The sequence below is a fragment of the Heptranchias perlo genome, chromosome 9 (assembly GCF_035084215.1).
Source record: "Heptranchias perlo isolate sHepPer1 chromosome 9, sHepPer1.hap1, whole genome shotgun sequence".
Taxonomy (NCBI): domain Eukaryota; kingdom Metazoa; phylum Chordata; class Chondrichthyes; order Hexanchiformes; family Hexanchidae; genus Heptranchias; species Heptranchias perlo.
In genome coordinates this window covers 37459735-37486886 of record NC_090333.1, presented here as the reverse complement: position 1 = coordinate 37486886, position 27152 = coordinate 37459735, and the positions used below count along the sequence as shown (strand labels likewise).

The 27152-nt window shown below is 43.6% G+C and overlaps 1 protein-coding gene across 4 annotated transcripts in view; it reads right to left on the bottom strand.

Moving 5' to 3' along the window:
- LOC137325297 (nardilysin-like) overlaps window positions 1–27152 on the bottom strand; it is a 107250-nt gene that overhangs the window by 49068 nt on the left and 31030 nt on the right. For all 4 annotated transcript variants that reach the window (XR_010963856.1, XR_010963857.1, XM_067990220.1 and 1 more), the window contains exons 11-19: window positions 22744–22821; window positions 15219–15339; window positions 14939–14997; window positions 13817–13871; window positions 13591–13695; window positions 10435–10558; window positions 3388–3474; window positions 3106–3225; window positions 1957–2008 (exon numbers count right to left, since the gene is read on the bottom strand). Coding sequence is in view for 2 of the 4 variants with exons in the window: in XM_067990220.1 (XP_067846321.1) it covers window positions 1957–2008; window positions 3106–3225; window positions 3388–3474; window positions 10435–10558; window positions 13591–13695; window positions 13817–13871; window positions 14939–14997; window positions 15219–15339; window positions 22744–22821 (801 nt within the window). In the remaining 2 variants the exon portion in view is untranslated. The remainder of the gene's footprint in view (window positions 1–1956; window positions 2009–3105; window positions 3226–3387; window positions 3475–10434; window positions 10559–13590; window positions 13696–13816; window positions 13872–14938; window positions 14998–15218; window positions 15340–22743; window positions 22822–27152) is intronic.

Sequence of the window (27152 nt, the reverse complement as noted above, 5' to 3'; positions counted from 1 at the left end):
ACCCCAGAAGTTAGCATTACTAGTAGTTGGGGAAGGTGATGCACAAAGTTGCACTGTCTAAAGGATAGGGGTGTATGGGAGCACAGCTTTTTTTTCCGCATGGTCATAAGTCACGTTAGCATACAAGTCACTCTTTCAAGCATGACAAAACCTTTGTTTACGTGTTTCTCCTCCACCATATTATTCGGTACCGCTTTTAGACAAATATTGTTGCATCTGTGCACTACATCTCCCCTTTTTATGATTGTTGTCCTAGCTGCTAAAATGTTATTATAAACATATGTGCTTTCATGTTTACCTCTAATTAATATATATTAAGCTGTGACATCATCCAATTAGTTTACTACAAAATGCAGTAAAATTCTAAGCCTTACATGCTCTAATTTGTGCTGCATTTATGACAATTAATTCTGATTACTTTTCTTTATTCGTTCATGGGATGTGGGCGTCGCTGGCAAGGCCGGCATTTATTGCCCATCCCTAATTGCTCTTGAGAAGGTGGTGGTGAGCTGCCTTCTTGAACCGCTGCAGTCCTTCTGGTGAAGGTTCTCCCACAGTGCTGTTAGGAAGGGAGTTCCAGAATTTCGACCCAGCAACGATGAAGGAACGGCGATATATTTCCAAGGCGGGATGGTGTGTGACTTGCAGGTGGTGTTGTTCCCATATACCTGCTTGTCCTTCTAGGTGGTAGAGGTCGCGGGTTTGGGAGGTGCTGTCGAAGAAGCCTTGGCTGCTAATGGCCCACAGCGCCTCATGGATGCCCAGTTTTGAGCTGCTAGATCTGTTCTGAATCTATCCCATTTAGCACGGTGGTAGTGCCACACAACACGTTGGATGATGTCCTCAGTGCGAAGATGGGACTTCGTCTCCACGAGGACTGTGCGGTGGTCACTCCTACCAATACTGACATGGACAGATGCATTTGTGACAGATAGATTGGTGAGGACGAGGTCAAGTAGGTTTTTCTCTCATGTTGGTTCGCTCACCACCTGCCGCAGGCCCAGTCTGCAGCTATGTCCTTCAGGACTCGGCCGGCCCGGTCAGTAGTGGTGCTACCAAGCCACTCTTGGTGATGGACATTGAAGTCCCCCACCCAGAGTACATTCTGCGCCCTTGCTACCCTCAGTGCTTCCTCCAAGCGGTGTTCAACATGGAGGAGGACTGATTCATCGGCTGAGGGAGGGCGGTAGGTGGTAATCAGCAGGAGGTTTCCTTGCTCATGTTTGACCTGATGCCATGAGATTTCATGGGGTCCAGAGTCAATGTTGAGGACTCCCAGGGCCACCCCCTCCTGACTGTATATCACTGTACCGCCACCTCTGGTGGGTCTGTCCTGCCGGTGAGACAGGACATACCCAGGGATAGTGATGGAAGAGTCTGGGACGTTGGCTGAAAGGTATGATTCTGTGAGTAAGGCTGTCAGGCTGTTGCTTGACTAGTCTGTGGGACAGCTCTCCCAATTTTGGCACAAGTCCCCAGATGTTAGTGAGGAGGACTTTGCAGGGTTGACTGGGCTGGGTTTGCCTTTGTCGTGTCTGGTGCCTAGTGGTCCATCCGGTTTTATTCTTATTGTGACTTTTTTTAGCGAGATTTTACAACTGAGTGGCTTGCTAGGCCATTTCAGAGGGCAATTAAGAATCAACCACATTGCTGAGGGTCTGGAGTCACATGTAGACCAGACCGGGTAAGGATGGCAGGTTTCCTTCCCTAAAGGGCATTAGTGAACCAGATGGGTTTTTACGACAATCCGGTAGTATCATGGCCACCATTACTGATACTAGTATTTTAATTAATTGGATTTAAATTCCCCAGCTGCCGTGGCAGGATTTGAACTCATGACTCTGGATTATTAGTCCAGGCCTCTGGATTACTAGTCCAGTAGCATAACCGTACCCTTACTTGCAGTTGTTATTTCTCTGATTGTTATATAATTATACTGATTATATAAACTCTTACTTTTCTGGAGACTTATGAATGTGAGGCGATATCAAGTGGAATCGGATGTAACCTGTAAAGTAAAAATTTCTATGAACTTCATAAAAAGCAACACTGTATCTACTCATTTGCTGAAAACAAAATTTACTTATACCTAGATATAATAAACTAAAAGGTATGCTGTAAAACCAAGATTAAAAGTTACACTATGTTATTTAAATAAAATGCATACAAACTATATGTGCTGCTGCTTCATGGTATAATGCAAGGTATTACCAAGGAGATTACATACTTACCAAAAACAATGAAAAAAATCAAATATATGGCTATTAATTTCACGAGGCTATGCTTAACACAGTAACAATATTACAAGTAGGATAATCCCTAGTAACATGTGCTCTGCAGGGGCAGAAAGGACAGAGATTTCAGAATGCAAGGGACGTGCTCATCAAAACTGTCCTCAAACCACTGAAGTATTGAAAAAGAACATAAAACCTTAATACCAGCTCAGGAAAGAATGCTGTATTGTGCAAGATGACTAGTACTTGAGAAAGGGGAAAAAACAAAACTGAATCACAAGACGAAAGAAAGTTGCTCCCTCAACAAAATACAATGGCACAAAATCAATGAGGGTGATCAAGGAACTTAAAATAATGAATTCTGTGATTGTGGAGATATAAACGGACAAAAAAGTTAAGAAAGTTATCAGACTTCTAGTACCTCTGACAAATAAACAATTTTAAACAGACTATGTAGACTCCTCCAAACGTTCAGTGAGTTTCCCTAATGAATAGCTGAGCCTTAAGAGCAAGAATGTTCCAGGTTCAATCCCAGGCTGTGCTAGGTTCGCAGCAGTAGGAATACAATGTCCCTTAGTTAAGGAGGAGAAAATTAACTGGCATTCCTGCTTCTGATCACTCTCCAGCAAACTTTGCCATTAGAGCGCAATTGTGGATCTCAGATACTGAGGACAGTATCCAATTTGGCTGTGATGCCTCCGAGTCAAATTGCCCACTGGCACTCATTGTGACGGTTCACATTAAAAATGGTCACTTGTACATGTTACAGGAGGGCAATTAACACCCTTGGAACTGTACAAGTCAATGAATTGCTGCTGCAACCCTCACTTGCAGTAAACCAGGTAGAGAAAAAATTGAAAAGGTATCCTACCTTTAGGAATTTCAAACTTATTATCTTTTTTGTACCATAAACAACCATGCTTATTATCTACAATTTTCACCGGGTATGCGGTATCAGTACAATCAGACTTCTTCAGCGTAAAATCAGTTGCTGAAAAAGAAAGGGAACCATTAGCTTTATTGTTGGCAATAAAATGAACAAAATAAATTTCACTTACCAAATTTCTCTGGTTCAAATTTTTTCTTTAAGACTTTATTTAGTGATTTTAGTTAGCTGTAAAACTAAATACAAACTTTTTAATACACAACTCACCTATATACTTGTTCTCTTCTGGCAGATGAAGAGTGGGGTTCAACTGAAAGTCACTTGCCCATATCTCAGACCAATTTTTGTCAATATCTGTTAGAAACAGAAGAATGAAGATATCCTGTAAAATAATCAACTACCAGAAGAAAGCTATTAAAGAAAACAGTCAGTGATATGTTTTTTTCTTAAATGCGACAGAAAAGACAGGATACTGTTTGCTCACCCATGAGGTAAAGAAACAATGTATGAGTAGCCGGCCTCATAAACCACAAGCAATGAAGCTCAATAGGTTATTTCAAATGAAATGGACAAATATACAGTGTTTTATTATATAACATAGTGGCAAAACCAGCATTTTTGATTCTTTAAATTTGCTAAAAATACAAACATTCTCATCCATGGAGGGAAAGCAGTTCCACATAGTTATATGGTATACTGCTGTGAAAATGTAGCCTTAAGTCAAACGCATACACAAACTGCTAGGCATAAAGAAGTTTTCATATCATTATCATATTTCATGAATGCTGAGCTGATTGTGGGACCATTTTTACGGCATAAAGTCCTACATGCAATACCATATGCAAGTTACAAAAGAGAAATCAAGAACAACTGGATGCTCCAATGGGACGACTTTAACATCTTTCTGAATGGAATTTTTCAGTAGATGCGGAAAGCCACTCAGCTGAAATCTATATTGTGAAACCATATTCTAAACAGGTTGTTCTAATGCCTTCCCATCTCCAGTCTACATTTGTTCAAATCCTATTGCCTCCAACCCTACGTACAATAAGAAGCCTGTCCACTTCCTTTATTTCCTCACAACTTTCAAGGCACTGAATATTTGCTCAAGCGCTGTTCTATAGGTGCCCCTTAGTACTTTGTCGAAGTAGCCAGTATTGATGCCTGAAACTTGTCAGTAGGCTATTCCAAGCATAGGGAGCATCCTATCAGAACTCAATACTCTCCTCTCCTTCCAACAAGTGAACAGCAACAATGTTCCCCTCCCTAAACCTTGGATACCAATGACAATTGTAAAGTTCCAACTGCTGTCCCATCTGAGATGTTAAATGACCACAGGTCAGCAATTAAACCTAGGAACTTCCTGGTCTAACTGGCTCAACTATTCACCAGCTAAACTCAACCACCATTCCACTTCATCAAATTACTCCATAACTTTTATCACCTGAAAACATTTACATTAGCAATACTCTCTTGTTGCGCTGCTTCACCGAATGATGAAGTCATCATGATTTAGTCATCGGAGTATATGAACTGGTCAGAAAGCTTGTTATTCAATAGTGATGCTCAACGTCACATTTAACAGTGGAAAAAATTAGGTCAGTGAAAGGTTAGCAAATTTAAAATTCTAATTAGTAAACCAGAACAGAATTAGAATCATAGAATGGCTACAGGACAGGAGGCCATTTGGCCCGTCGAGCCCGTGCCGGCTCTCTGCAAGAGCAATCCAGTTAGTCCCACTCCCCTGCCCTATCTCTGTAGCCCTGCAAATATTTTCCCCTTCAACTACTTACCCATTTCCCTTTTGAAAGTCACGATTGAATCTGCCTCCACCACCCTTTCAGGCAGTGCATTCCAGATCATAGCCACTCGCTGCGTAAAAAAGATTTTCCTCATGTCGCCTTTGGTTCTTATGCCAATCAATGTAAATCTGTGTCCTCTGTTTCCCAACCCTTCCACCAATGGGAAGGGTTTCTCTCTATCTACACTGTCTAGACCCCTCATGATTTTGTATACCTCTATCAAATCTCGTCTCAACCTTCTTTGCTCCAAGGAGAACAACCCCAGCTTCTCCAGTCTATCCAGGTAACTGAAGTCCCTCATCCCTGGAACCATTCTAGTAAGTCTTTTCTGCATGCTCTCTAAGGCCTTCGCATCCATCCTGAAGTGTGGTGCCCAGAATTGGACACAATACTCCAGTTGTGGCCGAACCAGTGTTTTATAAAGGTTCATCATAACCACCTGGCTTTTGTACTCTATGCCTTTATTTATGAAGCCCAGGATCCAGTATGCTTTTTTAACTGCTTTTTCAAACTGCCCTGCCACCTTCAATGACCTAAGCACATATACCCCCAGGTCTGTGTGTTCCGGCACTCCCTTTAGAATTGTACCACTTAGTTTATATTGCCTCTCCTCGTTCTTCCTATCAAAATGTATCACTTCGCACTTCTCTGGATTAAATTTCATCTGCCATGTGTCTGCCCATTCCACCAGCCTGTCTATGTCCTCTTGGATGTCCAAGTGTTGTACAGGCAACAAGAAAATATATCAAGGAAAGCAGTGGTCCTAGTACTGTCCCCTGGGGAACACTACTGCATACCTTCCTCCAGTCCAAAAAACAACCGTTCACCACTACTCTCTGTTTCCTGTCTCTTAGCCAATTTCATATCCATGCTGCCACTTCCCCTTTTATTCCACGGGCTTCAACTTTGCTGACAAGCCTGTCATGTGGCACTTTATCAAATGCCTTTTCATCAACCGCATTGCCCTCATCAACTCTCTCTGTTACCTCAAAAAACTCATTCAAGTTAGTTAAACATGATTTGCCTTTAACAAATCCATGCTGGCTTTCCTTAATTAATCCACACTTGTCCAAGTGACTGTTCATTTTGTCCCGGATTATCTTTTCTAAAAGCTTCCCCACCACCAAGGTTAAATTGACTGGCCTGTAGTTGCCGGGTTTATCCTTACACCCTTTTTTTGAACAAGGGTGTAACATTTGAGATTCTCCAGTCCTCTGGCACCACCCCCGATTCTAAGGATAATTGGAAGATTATGGCCAGTACCTCCGCAATTTCCACGCTTACTTCCCTCAGCAACCTAGGATGCATCCCATCCGGATCAGGTGACTTATCTACTTTAAGTACAGCCAGCGTTTCTAGTCCTCTTCTTTATCCATTATTAGCCCATTCAATATCTCAACGACCTCCTCTTTTACTGTGACTTAGGCAGCATCTTCATCCGTGGTAAAGACAGATGCAAAGTACTCATTTAGTATCTCGGCTATGCCCTCTGCCTCCATGAGTGGGTCTCCTTTTTGGTCCCTAGTCGGCCCCACCCCTCCTCTTACTACCCATTTACTATTTATATGCCAATAGAAGATTTTTGGATTCCCTTTTATGTTAGTTGCCAGTCTATTCTCATACTCTCTCTTTGCCCCTCTTATTTCCTTTTTCACTTCCCCTCTGTACTTTTTATATTCAGCCTGGTTCTCACTTGTATTATCAACCTGACATCTGTCATATGCCCCCTTTTTCTGGTTCATCTTACTCTCGCTCTCTTTCGTCATCCAGGGATCTCTGACTTTGGTTGCCCTACCTTTCCCCCTCGTGGGAATGTACGTAGACTGTACCCGAACCATTTCCTCTTTAAAGGCCGTCCATTGTGCAATTACAGTTTTGCCTGCCAATCTTTGATTTCAATTTATCCAGGCCAGATCCGTTCTCAATCCACTGAAATTGGCCCTCCTCCAATTAAGTATTTTTACTCTGGATCGCTTCTTGTCCTTTTCCATAGCTAATCTAAACCTTATGATACTATGATCGCTGTTCCCTAAATGTTCCCCAACTGACACATGCTCCACCTCATTCCCCAGAACCAGATCCAGCAATGCCTCCTTCCCCCTTGGGCCGGAAACGTACTGGTCAAGGAAATTCTCCTGGATGCACTTCAGAAATTCTTCTCCCACTCTGCCCTTTACGCTATTACAATCCCAGTCAATATTAGGATAATTGAAGTCCCCTTTATCACTAATCTATGGTTCTTGCACCTCTCTGCAATTTCCCTGCAAATTTGTTCCTCTATATCCTTCCCACTAGTTGGTGGCCTATAGAATACATCCAGTAGTGTATTGGCACCTTTATTGTTTCTTGGGCCTGATGTTAGCAGGGCTGCGGGTTCTCGGCGAGGGGTCTATCGGGCGGGTGGGTAAAGCGCCCGGTGAAATTAGTCAGCTTCCCGTGCGATCATAGCAGACAATCCACTAATTGGATCCACTTACCTGGTCCTCCTGGTTCCCCACTGCCGATCTGCGCGTCGGGCGGGCTGCGCATGCGCAGTAAGATCTGTCAGCTGGAGGAGCTCTATTTAAAGGGGCAGTCCTCCACTGACAGATGCTGCAACAAATAGCAAAAATTACAGCATGCAGCAGCCCGGGGGAAGGCTGCTCCCAGTTTAATGATGCCTCACTCCAGGTATCAATACATTGGGTGAGGAGGAGGGGGAGGACAGAGATCTTCCTCCCGGCAGGCGGGAGGAAGTGGCCTGCCTCTGCCACCAGGAAGGCCTGGCTCGAGGTGGCAGAGGAGGTCACCAGCGCAACCAACATATTGCCCACCGGCATACAGTGCAGGAGGCGCTCCAATGACCTCAGTAGGTCAGCCAAAGTGAGTAAACGTAGTCATTCCCCTACACTCCGTCTGCCACATCACTGCCCCCACCTCACATCTCCTTCAGCACTGCCAACACTACTCTGTCACATCACCCCTCATACCCACTCAAACTTCATCCTCATCTTACCTGCACCTACTCACCTCGCCAGTACTCATCCCGCCACTACCACTCAACCCAATCCTCATACAATCTCATGGCTCTATCTCATACTCACCCTCTCGTGCATCTCTTTCACGGCCAGCCTCACTCAACCTGCCACTACCTGTGCTGCAGCCACAGGGCATGCATCACATATGTGCAGTAGGCAGCGTAAGGCAAACGTGTCGTGAGCATGAAGGGGATGCACAAGGATGTTTGAGGGTTTGTCATGGGTGTTACTTATATTGAATTTCTGAACAACTCACATTACATATTATATTGGCACCACTACTGCCATGTCTTCGCGAATCCTGTCTGGTTTGTGCAATAATGCCCGCTCCTGAGGATCACTATGAGGACCCACAACTGATGCCACCCATTGTGTCACTGCAGAGTGGGTGTAGGTGTATTTGCAGGGCTCTTCTGCGCAGACGACTGAGAGACATCGGTGATGTCCCCGGTTGCACCCTGGAAGGATGCGGAGGAGAAGTTGTTGAGGGCAGTGGTGACCTTGACAGCGGTGACCTTGACAGCGACAGGTAAGAAGATGGTGCTCGGGCCAGCCAGGAGCAGCTCGGCATGAAAGAGGCTGCAGATGTCCACGACGACATGTCGAGTGACTCTGAGCCTCCATGTGCACTGCTGCTCAGAGAGGTCCAGGAGGCTGAGCCTCGGTCTGTGGACCCTGTGGCGAGGGTAGTGCCCTCTGCGACGCATCTCTCTCTGCGGTAGCCCTCCCTCCTGCTGTACAGGTGGATGTGTCACAGCACTCTGTTGTGGAGCTCCACGTGTCAGAGGTGGACGGCGTGGCTGGTGAGGCTGGTGATGCTGTTCGCCCTCCGAGGAGGTCATGACTGCAGCTACGGCGGCCCCCATCCGCAAGATGTACATCTGAGGGGGTCCGCAAGGTAGGTACATGTCTCCGGACCCCGGGGTAAGTGTGCAGGTTGGTGACTTTGACTGTCAGGAGGAGGGTGGTGGACACCAAACTTTGTCCCAAGTGACAGAGTGGCCTTCTGCAATGGATGAGGGTCTCCCCCCACCACCTGTCAAATGGACCTTTGCAGCTGCCACAGGCTGACAGCTGCAACACGTCCATTTGACCTGGGAGTGTTTCCCCCAGTGTGGGAAACAGTCCCAGTTTGTTCGAAAATCCCACCCCTCCTCACATAATCCCTTTATCAGGTCAGTTAATGACCTGAAATACCTAAATAAATACTTTCAAGTGACATCCCGCTGGCTTTAATTGCCTGCGGGATTCCCACCAGCGGGGGCTGCGCGCGCACGCTGGCGCATCAGCGGGGAACCCGGAAGTGTGAGGGTTTGGGGCGGGCTCCGGTCCAGCTCCAGGATTCTCCGATTTTCGGAGCCCCCCGCCAGGAACGCACCCGATAGCGGGAGCTAAAATGACGCCCCTTATCTCTAACCAAATAGATTCTGTCCTTGGCCTCTCCAGGACATCCTCTCTGTCCAGCACTGCAATATTCTCCTTAATCAATACTGCTACCACCCCCCCTCCTTTCTTTCCTTCCCTATCTTTCCTGAACACATTGTATCCAGGAATATTTAGTACCCAACCCTGCCCTTTTTTGAGCCAGGTCTCCATTATTGCCACAACATCATATTCCTATGTGGCTATTTGCGCCTGCAGCTCACCAACCTTGATTACCACACTTTGTGCATTTACACACATGCACTGTAAACCTATCTTAGACCTTCTTGTATTGCCTTAGTCTGATCCCACCCAATACCGCACTATTTCTTACTCTAGTGCTATATGTCTCTCCCAATCCTTTGTGCACCTTGTTTCTCCTTTCTAATGCTACATCCTGGTGACCATCCCCTTGCCAAATTAGTTTAAACCCTCCCCCACAGCACTAATGAACCTCCCCACGAGGTTATTGGTCGCAGCTCTGTTGAGTTGCAACCTGTCCGGTCTGTACAGGTCCCATCTCCCCCAGAACCAGTCCCAGTGCCCCAGGAATCTAAAGCCCTCCCTCCTGCATCATCTCTCCAGCCATGCATTAATCTGCTCTATCCTCCTATTTCTATACTCACTAGCACCGGGAGTAATCCGGAGATTACTACCTTTGAGGTCCTGCTTATTAATCTCTATCTTAGCTCCCGAAAATCTGCCTGCAGGACCTCATCCCTCTTTCTACCTATGATGCTGGTACCGATATAGACCTCAACCTCTGGCTGTTTACCCTCCCCCTCTGCAGCCGTTCAGTGACATCCATGATCCTGGCACCAGAAAGGCAACATACCATCCTGGAATCACATCTGAAGTTTGCACTACACACAGAAATTTTGCCAGACACAGTTGACAGAGAAAATATATACATCTTACCAATATAATATTTTCACCTGTCCTGTGCACGCAAACACAGTAACAGATATATATACAAAGCATCTCGTTGTGATTGCATACTATTAAATATCATTACGTCAACCAGGTTGTAGTCATCCAGATTATAAAGCCAGTCCTTTCACTGGCCACTTTACCTTCAATATCATAGGGAGTCCCAAACCAACGCTCTGTTAATCTACAGTTCCCTTCATTGTTGGGAGAAAGGAGAATCAGATTTGCTTTTTGTGGGGTGAGGAGGGACAGAGCAGCAGCAATCACCTGAAAACAAAAAAAAAAAACAGATTTAGACTGACTCTTCGACTGAACTATCAAAAATAAAGACAAAATCTACTATATATTAAAAGAGATATTTCACATATGTAGCAACAGTAACAGCATTTCAAAATAATTAATTCAAGCGTTCTGGGGTGTTTCTGAGAGGCATGATGAGACACTATACAAGGAAACTTCTTTCTTTCTTCGAACATTCAACAACGATTTGGAAAACGATCAGATAAAAAATTAATGTTTGTGCTTCCCATATCGGACTTATCTTTAGCTGACTCTTTTCCATTCACAACCACAAGTAGAAATCACCCCCGTTGTAATTTTATGTGTACACACCACTAAATATTATTTTGAAACAAAATTCACAAAGCACTCATATGCATCAATTTAAAAATATTTGACAGGTCCTAGGACAGCAATCAGCACTCTGGAGCACCAACTTCCTGTGCCACACAATGACAGAACAGAGGTCTGATGCCTCCAACGCCACAAAGTTTCCGATCTCAGCCATACAGCTGTAGGAAAACACCAAAGTCCAGCTGCTTCTCTATCACTAGGAGCCAAAATAAAAGCGGAAAGGTTCAATGGAATTTTTTCAGTACAAAAACTCTGTCCCCAGTCTCTCTCTCCAGACCGGTGAGCCTGACATCTGTAGTGGGTAAGTTGTTAGAGGGTATTCTGAGAGACAGGATCTACAGGCATTTGGAGAGGCAGGGACTGATTAGGAACAGTCAGCATGGTTTTGTGAGAGGAAAATCATGTCTCACGAATTTGATTGAGTTTTTTGAAGGGGTAACCAAGAAGATAGATGAGGGCTGTGCAGTAGACGTGGTCTACATGGACTTCAGCAAAGCATTTGACAAGGTACCGCATGGTAGGTTGTTACATAAGGTTAAATCTTACGGGATCCAAGGTGAGGTAGCCAATTGGATACAAAATTGGCTTGACGACAGAAGACAGAGGGTGGTTGTAGAGGGTTGTTTTTCAAACTGGAGGCCTGTGTCCAGCGGTGTGCCTCAGGGATCGGTGCTGGGTCCGCTGTTATTTGTTATTTATATTAATGATTTGGATGAGAATTCAGGAGGCATGGTTAGTAAGTTTGCAGATGACACCAAGATTGGTGGCATTGTGGACAGTGAAGAAGGTTATCTGGGATTGCAACGGGATCTTGATCAATTGGGCCAGTGGGCCGATGAATGGCAGATGGAGTTTAATTTCGATAAATGTGAGGTGATGCATTTTGGTAGATCGAATCGGGCCAGGACCTACTCCGTTAATGGTAGGGCGTTGGGGAGAGTTATAGAACAAAGAGATCTAGGAGTACAGGTTCATAGCTCCTTGAAAGTGGAGTCACAGGTGGATAGGGTGGTGAAGAAGGCATTCAGCATGCTTGGTTTCATTGGTCAGAACATTGAATACAGGAGTTGGGATGTCTTGTTGAAGTTGTACAGGACATTAGTACGGCCACACTTGGAATACTGTGTACAGTTCTGGTCACCCTATTATAGAAAGGATATTATTAAACTAAAAAGAGTGCAGAAAAGATTTACTGGGATGCTACCGGGACTTGATGGTTTGTCTTATAGGGAGAGGTTAGATAGACTGGGACTTTTTTCCCCTGGAGAGTAGGAGGTTAAGGGGTGATCTTATAGAAGTCTATAAAATAATGAGGGGCATAGATAAGGTCGATAGTCAAAATCTTTTCCCAAAGGTAGGGGAGTCTATAACGAGGGGACATAGATTTAAGGTGAGAGGGGAGAGATACAAAAGGGTCCAGAGGGGCAATTTTTTCACTCAAAGGGTGGTGAGTTTCTGGAACGAGCTGCCAGAGGCAGTAGTAGAGGCGGGTACAATTTTGTCTTTTAAAAAGCATTTGGACAGTTACATGGGTAAGATGGGTATAGAGGGATACGGGCCAAGTGCAGGCAATTGGGACTAGCTTAGTGTTATAAACTGGGCGACATGGACATGTTGGGCCGAAGGGCCTGTTTCCATGTTGTAACTTCTATGTTTCTATTGCTTCACACCAAGTAGCCACGAACCCCAGAACAATCACAGGCAGTCAAATGCTGCTAGTAGTGCTTTTTCTAGGTCAGGTGCCCCTGGATGGACTCCAAGTACTAGCTCCCATTAATAGTAATGGAGTTGCTTCATGATGTGTGCTTGAGGCCCCAACAATCTACGTCATTGGAGGATCTCGCAAAGCAAGTGGAGACCTAAAATCACACCACCTCAATAAAGCAAAAACTTCTGCTCAAGTTGTTTCCCAACAGGTAGGAGATATACCTTACTGGAGTATTTTTTTTAAAAACGAGCAGAGGAGTGCCTTGTATTAAGGTACTTTCCCCATCCCCCCACCCCCTCCGGAATTTTCTTCTCAAGAAAAGGCTAATTTACAGCTAGGATTCTTCCTGAATAAATCTGAAAATTCCTCAGCCACCAGAACAGTATATATATATATATACATACATACATTGCATATACCACGAAGCAAGCTTTTTCCAAATTATTTCAAATATGGTATCAAAAGGAAGATGAAATTAATTTACACACACTGGCATTAGGAAAGACTAAGAGGAAGGTGCCTACACAATGGTGTAAATAAAATATATTCCTCACAACAGTCGGTGTATAGATCACATGCACCTGCAACAGTCAGGCGTTACTAAGCCTCACATTACTCAGGGTCTTTTCTATATACTGCTATGTAATGTATATTCTCTTTATGCATACAGAATTCATATGAAAGATATTACCAAAGTTATCAAAATTACTGCTGCTTGGGAGGGTGGAGTGATAAGACTTTCTAACAATCGCAAAGCCTCACCCCATACTGCAACAGTGCCGAATTCAAGGAATGCTTTTCAGAAGTAGTACAGTTATAGCATTTTTGAATCACACTAACATGATAATACTGAGACATTCTGATGCAAAAATAATGAAGGAGAATTCTCCCAATAGTAAGTAAATTCCACAGCATAGTTTTTATTACATAATGTGACAATTAACTCCGTATCATTCACCTCTGGCCTGTACTCAAATAGTAACTGGTCTCCAGTGAGGAAATCTTCTTTTTTGAAAAGCTGCATATTTTCACAAAGATTTTCTACATAATCAATGGGATCCGTCTAGGGAAAGAATATCAAAAGGTCAGGATCACAGCTCTAATGTAGTACCTTGCTGATCAATTTGTAGAAAATTACAGAGGGTGGGAGAAGAGAATGGGAAGGGAAGCAACACAATATATACCTGTTCCTGATAATGGAATTCATTATCTTCAATCTTCTGAATCTCTTTATAAATTCTGGGGGAAAATTATATATAGTGTAATTTAACACATTTATTTATTACTCCTTAGAACACAAAATAAAGCAGCCCTAATGCCTTAGTGGATATAGGCAGTTCCTATTGTGGTACTAAACAACATAGACCAGGAAGTTCTAGGCTCAATCTTCTGTCTATGCTGAGTTAAGAGCGAGGTCACACTGCCCCTGGACTAGGGAAGGGAAAAAATTGCCATGATTCTTGCTCTTAATTGCTATCCTCTGCTGAAAAGAATGCATATATGGATTTCAGGAGAATACAAAATTGGGCATTGTTGTGATGCCCAACATCAGAGGCTTGAATTATGAGGAAAGACTGGAAAAATTCTGGCTATTTTACCTTGAAAAGCAACTGAGAGTGAACCCCACAGAAGCATACAAGACAGTAAATGGTATAGAAAAGATAAATCTAGAACCTTACTTCAAATTAAACCATGAGGAAATGGGTACAACAAAGTCAAACTGTCAAAAGGCAAATTTATGACTGATGTCAGGAAGCTCTTCTTCACAAAATAGTGATCAATGCTCCTCAAATTTCTGGGTAGGCTAGTGGAAGCAAATCACCATTAAATTATTTAAGGAACAGCTGAATTCTGTGAGGGTTTGGAGGGGGGGGGCGCGGGGAGGGTGCTGTGGAAGACAACAGTTTTCTTCTGAATGGGTGAAGTAGTATCGGTGAGTGGGATTCCTCATTAGTAACCATCTTGTGATTCCCTTCCACCTCCTCCATGACTGAGCATCCCACCAACATTCATCATCAAGACTGACTTGGGCGTCACTTGGGGGAGAAACCAGAGGGTTGCCAGCAACTACAAACTGTACCCGAGCATGAGTCAACGGTTTCAGGAAAGGTGGCAGCAAAAGATTAGTGGGGAAAAAGAAAAAGGAAAGAAAATATTTTTCATAAAACAAGGTCACTCGCTCTCTGTACATATTTTTCTATTTCACCTGCACAGTTTACATATCTGAGTAAATCACAATGGCAAGCAAGGTTTTCAGTGTATTTTATGAGCAAAAATATAAAGGCACACAACTAAAAAAAAATCACCTTTCCTGAGGACCAAGGCATTGTAGCATTTTCATATACTGAAACACAATATGTGCAACCTATATTAAAAACAAAATGATTGTCATTATACAGTAAACATATTCAATTGGTAATTAATGTTCATAAATTGGCAATAACAATAATTTGCATTGAATTTGAGTAAATTAGGGAATTATTCAAAATAATCACCAACTTGTAGGACCAAAGAGTAAAACATTTTGCAAGCATTATTGAAATGAATGAAAAGGATGGATAAACAATTACTACTGACTGCCTTTACCTCATAGAACTGCTGATAGCCATGATCAGTTAACGTAATGGAGATGTTGAACACGGAATATGTTGAATTTTGTTCAAATCCAGTTTCACCATTTCCTCCAAATAAGGCAAGAGCCAAACACCTGGAAAAATTACATACTTTACTTGTGTATGTGTAGAACAAACATGTAACACAAATTATTTCAGCAAGAAAATTTAGGACACAATGAGGCCAACATGTGTGTCAGTGGTGCTCAGTGTGCACCAGTTCACAGGACACAATACACTATAAACAGGGATGGAGACTGGTAATCTTGGAACTCCATCCATTTCCACTGGGCCTAGGTGCAGGAATGGGGTGGCAGCTACATAATAATATTTAAATGACACAGAAATTACATCATAATCCATGTAATTCTATGTACTAATGCTTCCCGCATCTTTCTCTGGCCTTTATGCCGGTACTGCGATGAGAAAAATGCAGTTTTGTAGAGGTTCCCTTAATTCAATCACTAGTCATAATGGGGTAAGTTCACGCTCATTTACGCCGGTAATATCAGCGCAATCGTCGCTGGGTCAAAATCCTGGAACTCCCTACCTAACAGCATTGTGGGAGAACCTTCATCACATGGACTGCTGCGGTTCAAGAAGGCAGCTCACCACCACCTTCTCAAGGGCAATTAGAGATGGGCAATAAATGCTGGCCTTGCCAGCGATGCCCACATCCCATGAACAAATAAAAAAAAATCCGGGCGGAATTAAGCGAACCAGCGCAAAAGATCAGGGAATTTTAAACGTAACTGAGTAACGCCCAAAACCACTCACGTCCATGTTTTCCGCGATCTATTACGCTGGTTTAAGATTCAATTCACTCAAATCAGGCCCCGCCCACAAAACTGGCTATGCCCCCAACTCTGGGGGGGGGGGGGGGGGTGAGGGGGGGAGGGGAAATTTAGAAACCTAAAGAGAAAAGTCAAGGCATTAGAGCAGTGTAGCGATTTGGGTAAAGATAAGCAGAGTCTCACAGGAAGGGACAGAGAGTTTAACAGTCATAGTGCATCAGCGAATAAGATCAAAGCAGGGGAAAATGGTAAAATGTTAAGATTAAAGGCTCTTTATCTGAATGCATGAAGCATTCGTAACAAGATAGACGAATTAGTGGCACATATGAAGATAAATGGGTTTGATCAAATAGCCATTACAGAGAAGTGGTTGCAAGGTGACCAAGGTTGGGAACTAAATATTCCAGGGTACCTGATGTTTTGAAAAGACAGACAGAATGGAAAAGGCGGGGGAGAAGCCCTGATAATAAAAGATAACATAAGGACAGAAGCGAGAAAGAATCTTGGCCCGGAAGATCAGGAAGTAGAATCAGTATGGGAGGAAATAAGAAATAACAAGAGGCAGAAAACACTGGTGGGAGTAGTTTATAGGCCCCCTAACAGTAGGTATACCGTTGGACTGAGAATTAATCAAGAAATAATAGGACTTTGTAGCAAAGATAATGCAATAATCATGGGGGACTTTAATCTTCATATAGTCTGGGCAAATCAAATTGGCAAAGGTAGTTTGGAGGACAAGTTCATAGAATGCACAATGGAAAGTTTCCCAGAACAATACATCATGGAACCAACCAGGGAACAGGCTATTTTAGATCTTGTATTGTGCAGTGAGATGGGTTAATTAGTAATCTCATAGTAAAGGACCCTCTGGGGAAGAGTGTTCATAATATGATAGAATTTCACATTGAGTTCCAGAGTAACGTACTTAAGTCCAAAACTAGAGTCTTAAACTTAAACAAAGCCAATTACACAGGTATGAGGGGCAAGGTGGCCAAGGTTGATTGGGAAGTTAGATTAAAAGATATGATGGTAGATAAGTAATGGTGACCATATAAAGAAATAATTCATAATTCTCAATGAATATACATTCCATTGAGGAATAAAAACTCCACAGGAATAGTGATCCATCCATGGCTAACTAAAGAGGTTAAGGATAAAATTAGATTAAAAGAAGAGGCTTAGAATGTTGCCAGGAAGAATAGTACGCCTGAGGATTGGGAGAGTTTTAGAAACCAGCAAAGAATGACTAAAAAATTGATAAAGAGGGAGAAAATAGAATATGAGAATAAATTAGCAAGAAATATAAAAACAGATTACAAGAGCTTCTACATGTATGTAAAAAGGAAGAGAGTAGCGAAAGTAAACATGGGTCCCTTAGAAGCTGAGTCAGAAGAAAGTATAATGGGGAATAAGGAAATGGCAGAGACATTAAACAAATATTTTGTATCTGTCTTCACAGTAGAAGACACAAAAAACAAACCAGAAATAGTGAGGAACCAAGGCTAATGAGAGTGAGGAACTTAAAGTAATTAATACGAGTAAAGAAAAAGTACTGGAGAAATTAATGGGACTAAAAGCCGACAACTCCCCTGGACCCGATGGCCTACATCCTAGGGTTCTAAAAGAGGTGGCTGCAGAGGTAGAGGATGCATTGGTTGTGATCTTCCAAAATTCCCCAGATTCTATAACGATCCCAGTGGATTGGAAGGTAGCAATTCTATTCAAGGAGGGAGAGAGAAAACAGGGAACTAGGGGGATAGAATATAAAAACAGGGAGGTATTGCTGCAGTTATATAAGGTATTGGCAAGACCGCACCTGGAATACTGCATACAGTTTTGGTCTCCATACTTAAGACATACTTGCTCTCGAGGCAGTACAAAGAAGGTTCATTCGGTTAATCCCGGGGATGAGGGGGCGGACATATGAGGAGAGGTTGAGTCGATTGGGACTCTACTCATTGGAGTTCAGAAGAATGAGAGGCGATCTTATTGAAACATATAAGATTGTGAAGGGGCTTGATCGGGTGGATGCGGTAAGGATGTTCCCAAGGATGGGTGAAACTAGAACTAGGGGGCATAATCTTAGAATAAGGGGCTGCTCTTTCAAAACTGAGATGAGGAGAAACTTCTTCACTCAGAGGGTAGTAGGTCTGTGGAATTTGCTGCCCCAGGAAGCTGTGGAAGCTACATCATTAAATAAATTTAAAACAGAAATAGACAGTTTCCTAGAAGTGAAGGGAATTAGGGGTTACAGGGAGCGGGCAGGAAATTGGACATGAATTTAGATTTGAGGTTAGGATCAGATCAGCCATGATCTTATTGAATGGCGGAGCAGGCTCGAGGGGCCGATTGGCCTACTCCTGCTCCTATTTCTTATGTTCTTATGTACAGGCCAGTTAGCCTGACATCAGCAGTCAGGAAAATGCTGGAATCTATTATTAAGGACGTGGTAACGGGACACTTAGAAAATCATAATATGATTAGGCAGAGTCAACATGGTTTTATGAAAGGCAAATCATGTTTGACAATTCTATTAGAGATTTTTGAGGATGTAAGTAGCAGGGTAGATAAAAGTGAACCAGTGGATGTAGTGTATTTGGATTTTCAAAAGGCATTCGATAAGGTGCCACTCAAAAGGTTGTTACACAAGATAAGGGCTCATGGGGTTGGGGGTAATATATTAGCATGGATAGAGGATTGGTTAATGGACAGAAAACAGAGAGTAGGAATAAACGGGTCATTTTCAGGTTGGCAGGCTGTAACTAGTGGGGTGCCGCAAGGATCAGTGTTTGGGCCTTGGCTATTTGCAATCTATATTAATGACTTAGATGAAGAGACTGAGTGCAATGTATCCAAGTTTGCTGACGATACAAAGTTGATGGGAAAGTAAGCTGTGAGGAGGACACAAAGAATCTGCAAAGGGATATAGACAGGTTAAGTGAGTGGGCGAGAAGGTGGCAGTTGGAGTATAATGTGGGGAAATGTGAGGTTATTCACTTTGGTAGGAAGAATAGAAAAACAGTTTTTTTTAAATGGTAAGAAACTATTAAATGTTGGTGTTCAGAGGGATTTGCGTGTCCTTGTACATGAAACACAGAAAGTTAACATGCAGGTACAACAAGCAATTAGGAAGGCAAATGGCATGTTGGCCTTTATTGCAAGGGGGTTGGAGTACAAGATTAAGGCAGTCTTGCTGCCATTGTACAGGGCTTTGGTCAGACCACACCTGGAGTACTGTGTACAGTTTTGGTCTCCTTACCTAAGGAAGGATATACTTATCTTAGAAGCGGTGCAATGAAAGGTTCATTAGATTGATTCTTGGGATGAGAGGGTTGACCTATGAGGAGAGGTTGAGTAGAATGGGCCTATGCTATCTGGAGTTTAGAAGAATGAGAGGTGATTTCATTGAAACATATAAGATTCTGAGTGGGCTTGACAGGTTAGATGCTGAGAGGCTGTTTCCCCTGGCTGGAGAGTCTAGAACTAGGGGGCACAGTCTCAGGATAAGGGGAAGGCCATTTAGGACTGAGATGAGGAGAAATTTCTTCACTCAGAGGGTTGTGAATCTTTGCAATTCTCTACCCCCATGGGCTGTAGATGCTCAGTGGTTGAGCATATTCAAGACTGAGATCGATAGATTTTTGGACTTTAGGGGAGTCAAAGGATATGGGGATCAGGCGAAAGTGGAGTTGAGGTCGAAGATCCGCCATGATCTTATTGAATGGTGAAGCAGGCTCGAGGGGCTGTATGGCCTACTCTTGTTCATATTTCTTATGTTCTTTTGTAGCAGCTGGTGACATAATTGTTATAGTGTGCCTGAGTCAGAATTTGTAGCCCTGATTTTAACTCGGGGCAGGAATCCAGGGTACGGAGGCCAAGTGGGTGGCAATCTGTCCAGCCCCTCGGAGTTAAAGTCTCCCGTGCCTCATTTAAATTTCCCGATGCTGACTCCCACCTGAAGCTGGCGGGGGTGACGTGGAGGCCAGCAGGTGGGAGTGGAAAATCGTGCAGCTGCATGCTGTCCCCAGGGACCGAAAGAAATGATCCCCCAAAAGGTAAGCGAGCAGGAAGGAGGGGAAAAGAGAGCCTGGGGCAGAGAATGCCCAAGGTTTCCCTGTTTGGCCATAAGAAGCACTCCTGCTCCTTCGGGTCACAAGGAACCTCTCAAAATTTTAAAAATGTAATACTTTCCTGAGCTTGCTCAGATCCGATCCTGTTGGGCCCCATCCTTTCCTGGCAGCTTGAAGACTATGCTCGATTCACACATCTCTGTTTTAAATTGGCGTCGGGGTCTAAGTGACAATAGTAAACCCCTACATTTCAATATTTGTGACGGGTGGCTTCCATGCTCCCGAAAACCTGGGAGTTAAAATGTTGGTGGGCGGGAACTCCGTGGGAACTCAACGCCTTCCACTGGGTTCCATTTTAAATCCCGCCTGCACCATTCCCGCCAAGTGAGCAGGGTTAAAATCAACCCTTGTAAGTGTTCTTGAGGTGCTACTGAGTGCTATGTAGCACATATGACAGGATGTGCAGTCTGCGTAAAGTTTCTTTTTAAAAATAAACTTTGTCTACCTTTTCTTTTTCTTGAGTCTTTTAAGATTTTTCCAGTTTTTTTTTGCCTTTTGTTCATTTTGCTTTAGCTTTTTTTTGTAATTTTCAGGTAGTCAGTCAATGGTTCCTGCTCGGTTTGCTGATCTAATTTTCTGTTTTATTTTTAGCTTCGATGTTGGCTTTGTTTCTTTTTAATTGGTAGACAATTTTTTTTATTGTATGTTGTTTTGGCCTTAGATGCATCAGACTCAGTTTATGTGGTATTATGCAGCAGATGTCAGTGTGCAAGTAGTGCCGATTGGAAAGGGGTCAAAGGTCATTGCTACTACTGCTATGAGTCAAATTGACTGGATCAGAAAAAGACCAACATTACATTAGCTTTCTGGTTTACTTTTTGTGCCTGTGCACTAGGTTTTAGTGATTCTGCTGCCTATAACCTAACTTACACCAAAGTCCTGTTCACCCACCACCCCTGTGCTCGCTGACCTACATTGGCTCCCAGTCCGGCAACGCCTCGATTTTAAAATTCTCATCCTTGTTTTCAAATCCCTCCATGGCCCCGCCCACCTATCGCTGTAACCTCCTCCACGATCTCTTCGCTCCTCCAATTCCGGCCTCTTGCGTATCCCCGATTTTCATCACTCCACGTTGGTGGCCATGCCTTCAGCTGCCTAGGACCTAAGCTCTGGAATTCCCTCCCTAAACCTCTCTGCCTCTCCATCTCTCCTCCTATAAGACGCTCCTTAAAACCTACCTCTTCGACCAAGCTTTTGGTCACCTGTCCTAATGTCTCCGTACGTGGCTTGGTGTCAAATTTTGTCGGATAATCGCTCCTGGGACGTTTTAACTACATTAAAGGCGCCATTTAAATGCAAGTTGTTGTTATTGTTGTGTACATGGATACCCAAATAACCTTTGCTCCTCTACAGTTCCTAGTCTCTCACTATTAAGAAAATATTCCGATCCAAAGTGAATGACCTCAAACTTCCCCACATTGAACTCCATCTGCCAGTTTTGCCTACTCACTTAATGGCCCCAAAATTTACAGGGAGGCGGGGAGAGAGCAGGGCCCATCAGCAGCCGGGAAACCCAGAAATGCCAGCAATGCGGAGGTCCTGCCGAATTTAACAAAGTGGCAGCAGGGGGGGGGGGTCAGCGCATCCTGGGGGTGGGGATTCGGCAGAAGAAATTCTTGGTTTTCCATGTATAAGTACAAATAATAAAAGCAAAGAAGTAATGCTGAATTTGTACGAGTTAGGCTGGGCTGGGGGTTGGAGTAGTGTGCACAGTTCTAGGCAACCCTTTATAGGAAGAAGATAAAAGCAATGGAAAGGTGAAGGATAGATTCAATAGAATGTTACCAAGGATCAGTGGTTACAGTTATGAAGAACAACTTGCTAGGTTTTGCTCCCAAATGCTATTCAGTGATTCCTACAGAATTGTGCACAATCATGGACATCAAATAAGAACAAGGTCAGAATCAGGCTTAGCCATGATATGCCCCACAATCAAATAACATGCTCCCTCGGCTCACACAGGAGGATTGGCTATTTGAGTTAAATACCAGAGCACTGCTGGTATCCAAGCAATGAAATAGCATTTTCAGGAGAAAAGGGGGAGAAAATTAGTTTAAAAAATAATCAGTGCTTTGAAGTGGAAAAAATCAATCCAGAATCATGAGTGCAGCAGAGCAAAAAGGAAAGAAAGGGGGCGGGGGGATTTCACTAGCTTCCACATATTATATAGTAACAATCTAATCTAGCCGTTCAAATGATGTCAAATTACAAAATAAAATCTAATCAGTTTATGAATAATATTAGTCTTTAAGAGTTCTTTAAGTCATCTTTAAGTGACTGAATTTAAGATCTCTTTTTTTTATATAAATGACATCATCTATGTTTATTTCAGTGAGGCAGGAGATTGATGTGGAACTTTCTTTATGCCATAGTGCTTTGTGATGCAAAACAATGGCTTATTAATTTTGACATGAGAACCAAAGGCATATTAGACCACATTACATATTGCCAGATTTTCCTTTCCAAGGCAGTGAGCTTGAGTAAGGTTAACACTAAAAATTAATCATTTAGCATACATCATAAAGTATCTTTGCCAGGTTTCTAAAATTTGACCTTCATAATGCCCAGTACTTACTTCTTCCGAAGCAGGGACAGGATACTGCCGTTACCTTCGTGTCCTATTAGCCACGATATATAGTGGAGTGGTTTAATCCTGACAAATTTTTAAAATATTACAAAACAACATTAGTCACATCAGGATTTAAACAAAATAAACTTTACCTTTAAATTAACTAAGGTTGCTATTAAACTATACTTCTGCATCAATGGGAAGCCATTTTAAGATGCACATCGATCAAAAAATGACAGTCTGAATCCTGATTGCATTAAAGGCGAGAGTTGAGACTACACCATAGTCTCATACTGCTTGAGCTTTCCAACAGGCATAGCGTAACTCCAGCTCAGTATCAAATCATTTTTGATGGCTGTCGGGTAGTCCACGACATCCTGAGAAGTTTAGAAACTTACTGTGATTTTCTTTAACGTTGTAAAAGAAGCACTGCTCCTGCCTGCGTAGGAAGCGGAGCTCTAGAGTATGGATCCAAGCACGTATGTACAGTGTTCCCTTATCACTCAGTGTGACCTGCAGCATGCCACAACTAGCAAATTTAACTTGGGTATACTATTGTGCATTGCACTATACAGAAACCAGTCTGAGGGCCGTGTCTTCAGTGCAACTGCAGTACTGAGAAAAATTGCAGGTGAGAGGAACATTATTATACATTAGGGCAAAAAGCAGCTTTCAGATTAACCATAAATGATTTAAACTACTACATGTAAGCACCCAGCTTCACTTCAATTTGTTGGAAGAACTCAAATAAAGTGTTGACAACATATGCCAATACACATGCTGCGAAAACAGCTTCATCTTTCTGTTGTACAGATTTTTAATGCTTTTTGGTGGTGCTTGGTTAAACTGTACTATAGCACTGTTAGTGCTGATCTTGACTTACTAGTGTTTGCGCAATTCATAGAGAGAAAACCATGTGATTTATTCAGTAATCCTGGGTAAAATGACCCTTGGATCACTACACGAGAACACACTCGCAGAATTGGAATGGAGAACTGACTGATCCTCTAATTTTAAAAATTTGTGTGTTCTCCCTGTGCATCTTGAATCTGCACAGGACATGTAATGATGGGGACCTGCTAAATCCTGAATATGCAGCCAGAAAAGGGCTGCTGCTCAAAATTAAAGGGATATAGCTACTTAAAGGCAAGCCACCCACAGGATAAAAATGATGTAAGCCTTTTTAAACATTCAGAAATGGTCACAGTAGTTTTCTGACTTTGCTAAGGCTCGGGAAGAAACAGAATAATTGACAGACGAGGATGGAAGGACAGGTGATGCAATGTGTAAACACAAAACACTTTCTGTGGGAAAATGGCAGAGTGTTGTTGCCCTGACCCCCTGTTTGATGGCTGGCAGTAAACATTCTGTTGTATCAGTGGGGCGCAAAAAGGCTTGCCCAGTTTGGCACTCTAGCGTACTCTGCCCAGAGGACAGCACTGCACTATGCCTGGGAATAGGAGACAGCAAACTGAACACTGTCTGCAGTAGCTGGAATCAGATGCAGGAGAAGATAGCAAGATAAGAACTAACCAACAGTACCATGTATCACGTAGATTGCACGTTTCAAAAGTTGTAACCTATCAATCCGTTTCATATTCAACCATCTTCAGCTAGAAATACCGAGTGGATGATCCGTCTCAGCCTCCTCCCGATATCCTCACCATCACAGAAGCTAGTCTTCAGCCAATTCGATTCACTCCACGTGATATCAAGAAATGGCTGAGTGCACTGGATACAGTAAAGGCTATGGGCCCCGACAACATCCCGGCTGTAATGCTGAAGACTTGTGCTCCAGAAGTAGCCTCTAGCCAAGCTGTTCCAGTACAGCTACAACAATGGCATCTAGCCGACAATGTGGAAAATTGCCCAGGTATGTCCTATCCACAAAAAGCAGGACAAATCCAATCCGGCCAATTACCGCCCCATCAGTCTAATCTCAATCATCAGCAAAGTGATGGAAGGTGTCGTTGATAGTGCTATCAAATGGCACTTACTCACCAATAACCTGCTCACCGATGCTCGGTTTGGGTTCCGCCAGGACCACTCAGCTCCAGACTTCATTACAGCCTTGGTCCAAACATGGACAGAAGAGCTGAAATCCAGAGGTGAGGTGAGAGTGACTGCCCTTGACATCAAGGCAGCAATTGACCGAGTGTGGCACCAAGGAGCCCTAGTAAAATTGAAATCAATGGGAATCAGGGAGAAAACTCTCCAGTGGCTGGAGTCATACCTAGCACAAAAGAAGATGGTAGTGGTTGTTGGAGGCCAATCATCTCAGCCCCAGGACATTGCTGCAGGAGTTCCTCAGGGCAGTGTCCTGGGTCCAACCATCTTCAGCTGCTTCATCAATGACCTTCCCTGCATCATAAGGTCAGAAATGGGGATGTTCGCTGATGATTGCACAGTGTTCAGTTCCATTCGCAACCCCTCAGATAATGAAGCAGTCCGTGCCCGCATGCAGCAACATCTGGACAACATCCAGACTTGGGCTGATAAGTGGCAAGTAACATTCACGCTAGACAAGTGCCAGGCAATGACCATGTCCAACAAAAGAGAGTCTAACCATCTCCCCTTGACATTCAACGGCATTACCATCGCCGAATCCCCCACCGTCAACATCCTGGGGGGTCACCATTGACCAGAAACTTAACTGGACCAGCCATATAAATACTGTGGCTACAAGAGCAGGTCAGAGGCTGGGTATTCTGCGACGAGTGACTCGCCTCCTGACTCCCCAATGCCTTTCCACCATCTACAAGGCACAAGTCAGGAGTGTGATGGAATACTCTCCACTTGCCTACATGAGTGCAGCTCCAACAACACGCAAGAAGCTCGACACCATCCTGAACAAAGCAGCCCACTTGATTGGCACCCCATTGACCACCCTAAACATTCTCTCCCTTCATCACTGGCGCACAGTGTGTACCATCTACAGGATGCACTGCAGCAACTCGCCAAGGCTTCTTCGACAGCACCTCCCAAACCCGCGACCTCTACCACCTAGAAGGACAAGAGCAGCAGGCACATGGGAACAACACAACCTGCACATTCCCCTCCAAGTCACACACCATCCCGACTTGGAAATATATCGCCGTTCCTTCATCGTCGCTGGGTCAAAATCCTGGAACTCCCCAACTAACAGCACTGTGGGAGAGCCTTCACCACACGGAGTGCAGCGGTTCAAGAAGGTGGCTCATCACCACCTTCTCAAGGGCAATTAGGGATGGGCAATAAATGCTGGCCTTGCCAACGACGTTCACATCCCATGAACGAATAATAAAAAAATATTTACTACCCACCTATACCAAGCCTTCGCAAAACTTTAAAGCTCTTTCTTTGCACCTCATACAGCCCCATACCTCAACAGGGCACACAGTCAAGATGTAATTTACAATTGAGAGCTTTGCACACTCACATCTTCTAAGAGCTTCAGGGTGGGCACATGGCAGCAATCAGTAACCACCTGCACTTTGGGAAATTGACCAAAGTGGTAACGTTAAGCATGCTTGCCATGGTATTCAGTGAGAAAGGTGATACAACTGCTGGCTATGCTGACCAACACAGCAGTCACCTTTTTGATCCAGTGCCTGATATTCCAGTGCTGGCCAGGAATGAACTACAGGCAACTAAGGGCCACGGTGATCTTTCCGGCCACTTGTATATCCGCTCCTATGTTGCGTTTGCTGCAGGTGGCCCTGCTGCAAAAGACAAAGCTGTGGTCTGCAGACCTGTAGCAACCCAAGATAGTTGTCCTGGGTCATTGGCAGCTAGGTACGCCAAGATCTATAGAATGGTCTTGGGCCTGATAATCTTCCTGGCGTCCCTTTCATTTTGTACCACCTCAACCATGAAATACTGTATTTGAGGTGATTCAAAAAAATTACTTGAAGGATTTTAAAAATGGCCACCATTATTCCCCCAAAATACTCAGAAATATGTTAAAAATATAACAAAGTCACTCCATTTCAAAGGTGCTGTAAACACTATCAAAAAATCCTTCCAAAGGCTACTTAAGGGCTTCTGCGACCATGGAGCTTCCTTAACTCCCATTTCAATGGGTGGACAGTAAAAAAATTGCACCTAGCATAAACAACACTGAATTGTGCTCATTGCGCATATTAATTCTTCTTGCATTAAATCTAGGACCGTAATGAGGCTTGCATAGGAAATGACTACAAGCACACGTCCACTACAAACAGAAGAGCACAGAATCTGTCCCAAGGGCTGCTCTCAATGGTCGTTATGCACAAATTGCACACCTGCTCTCCTGGTGCACAGGACTGCAAAATCAGCCCTTACACTCCATCTCAGGTACTGCTCAAGAGTGACAGATCAGGAGACTGTGTGTGCTTATGTATATATACTTCGATCGCTGACACCTCTCCAACAGCAGTACGGGCAACCAATACAAT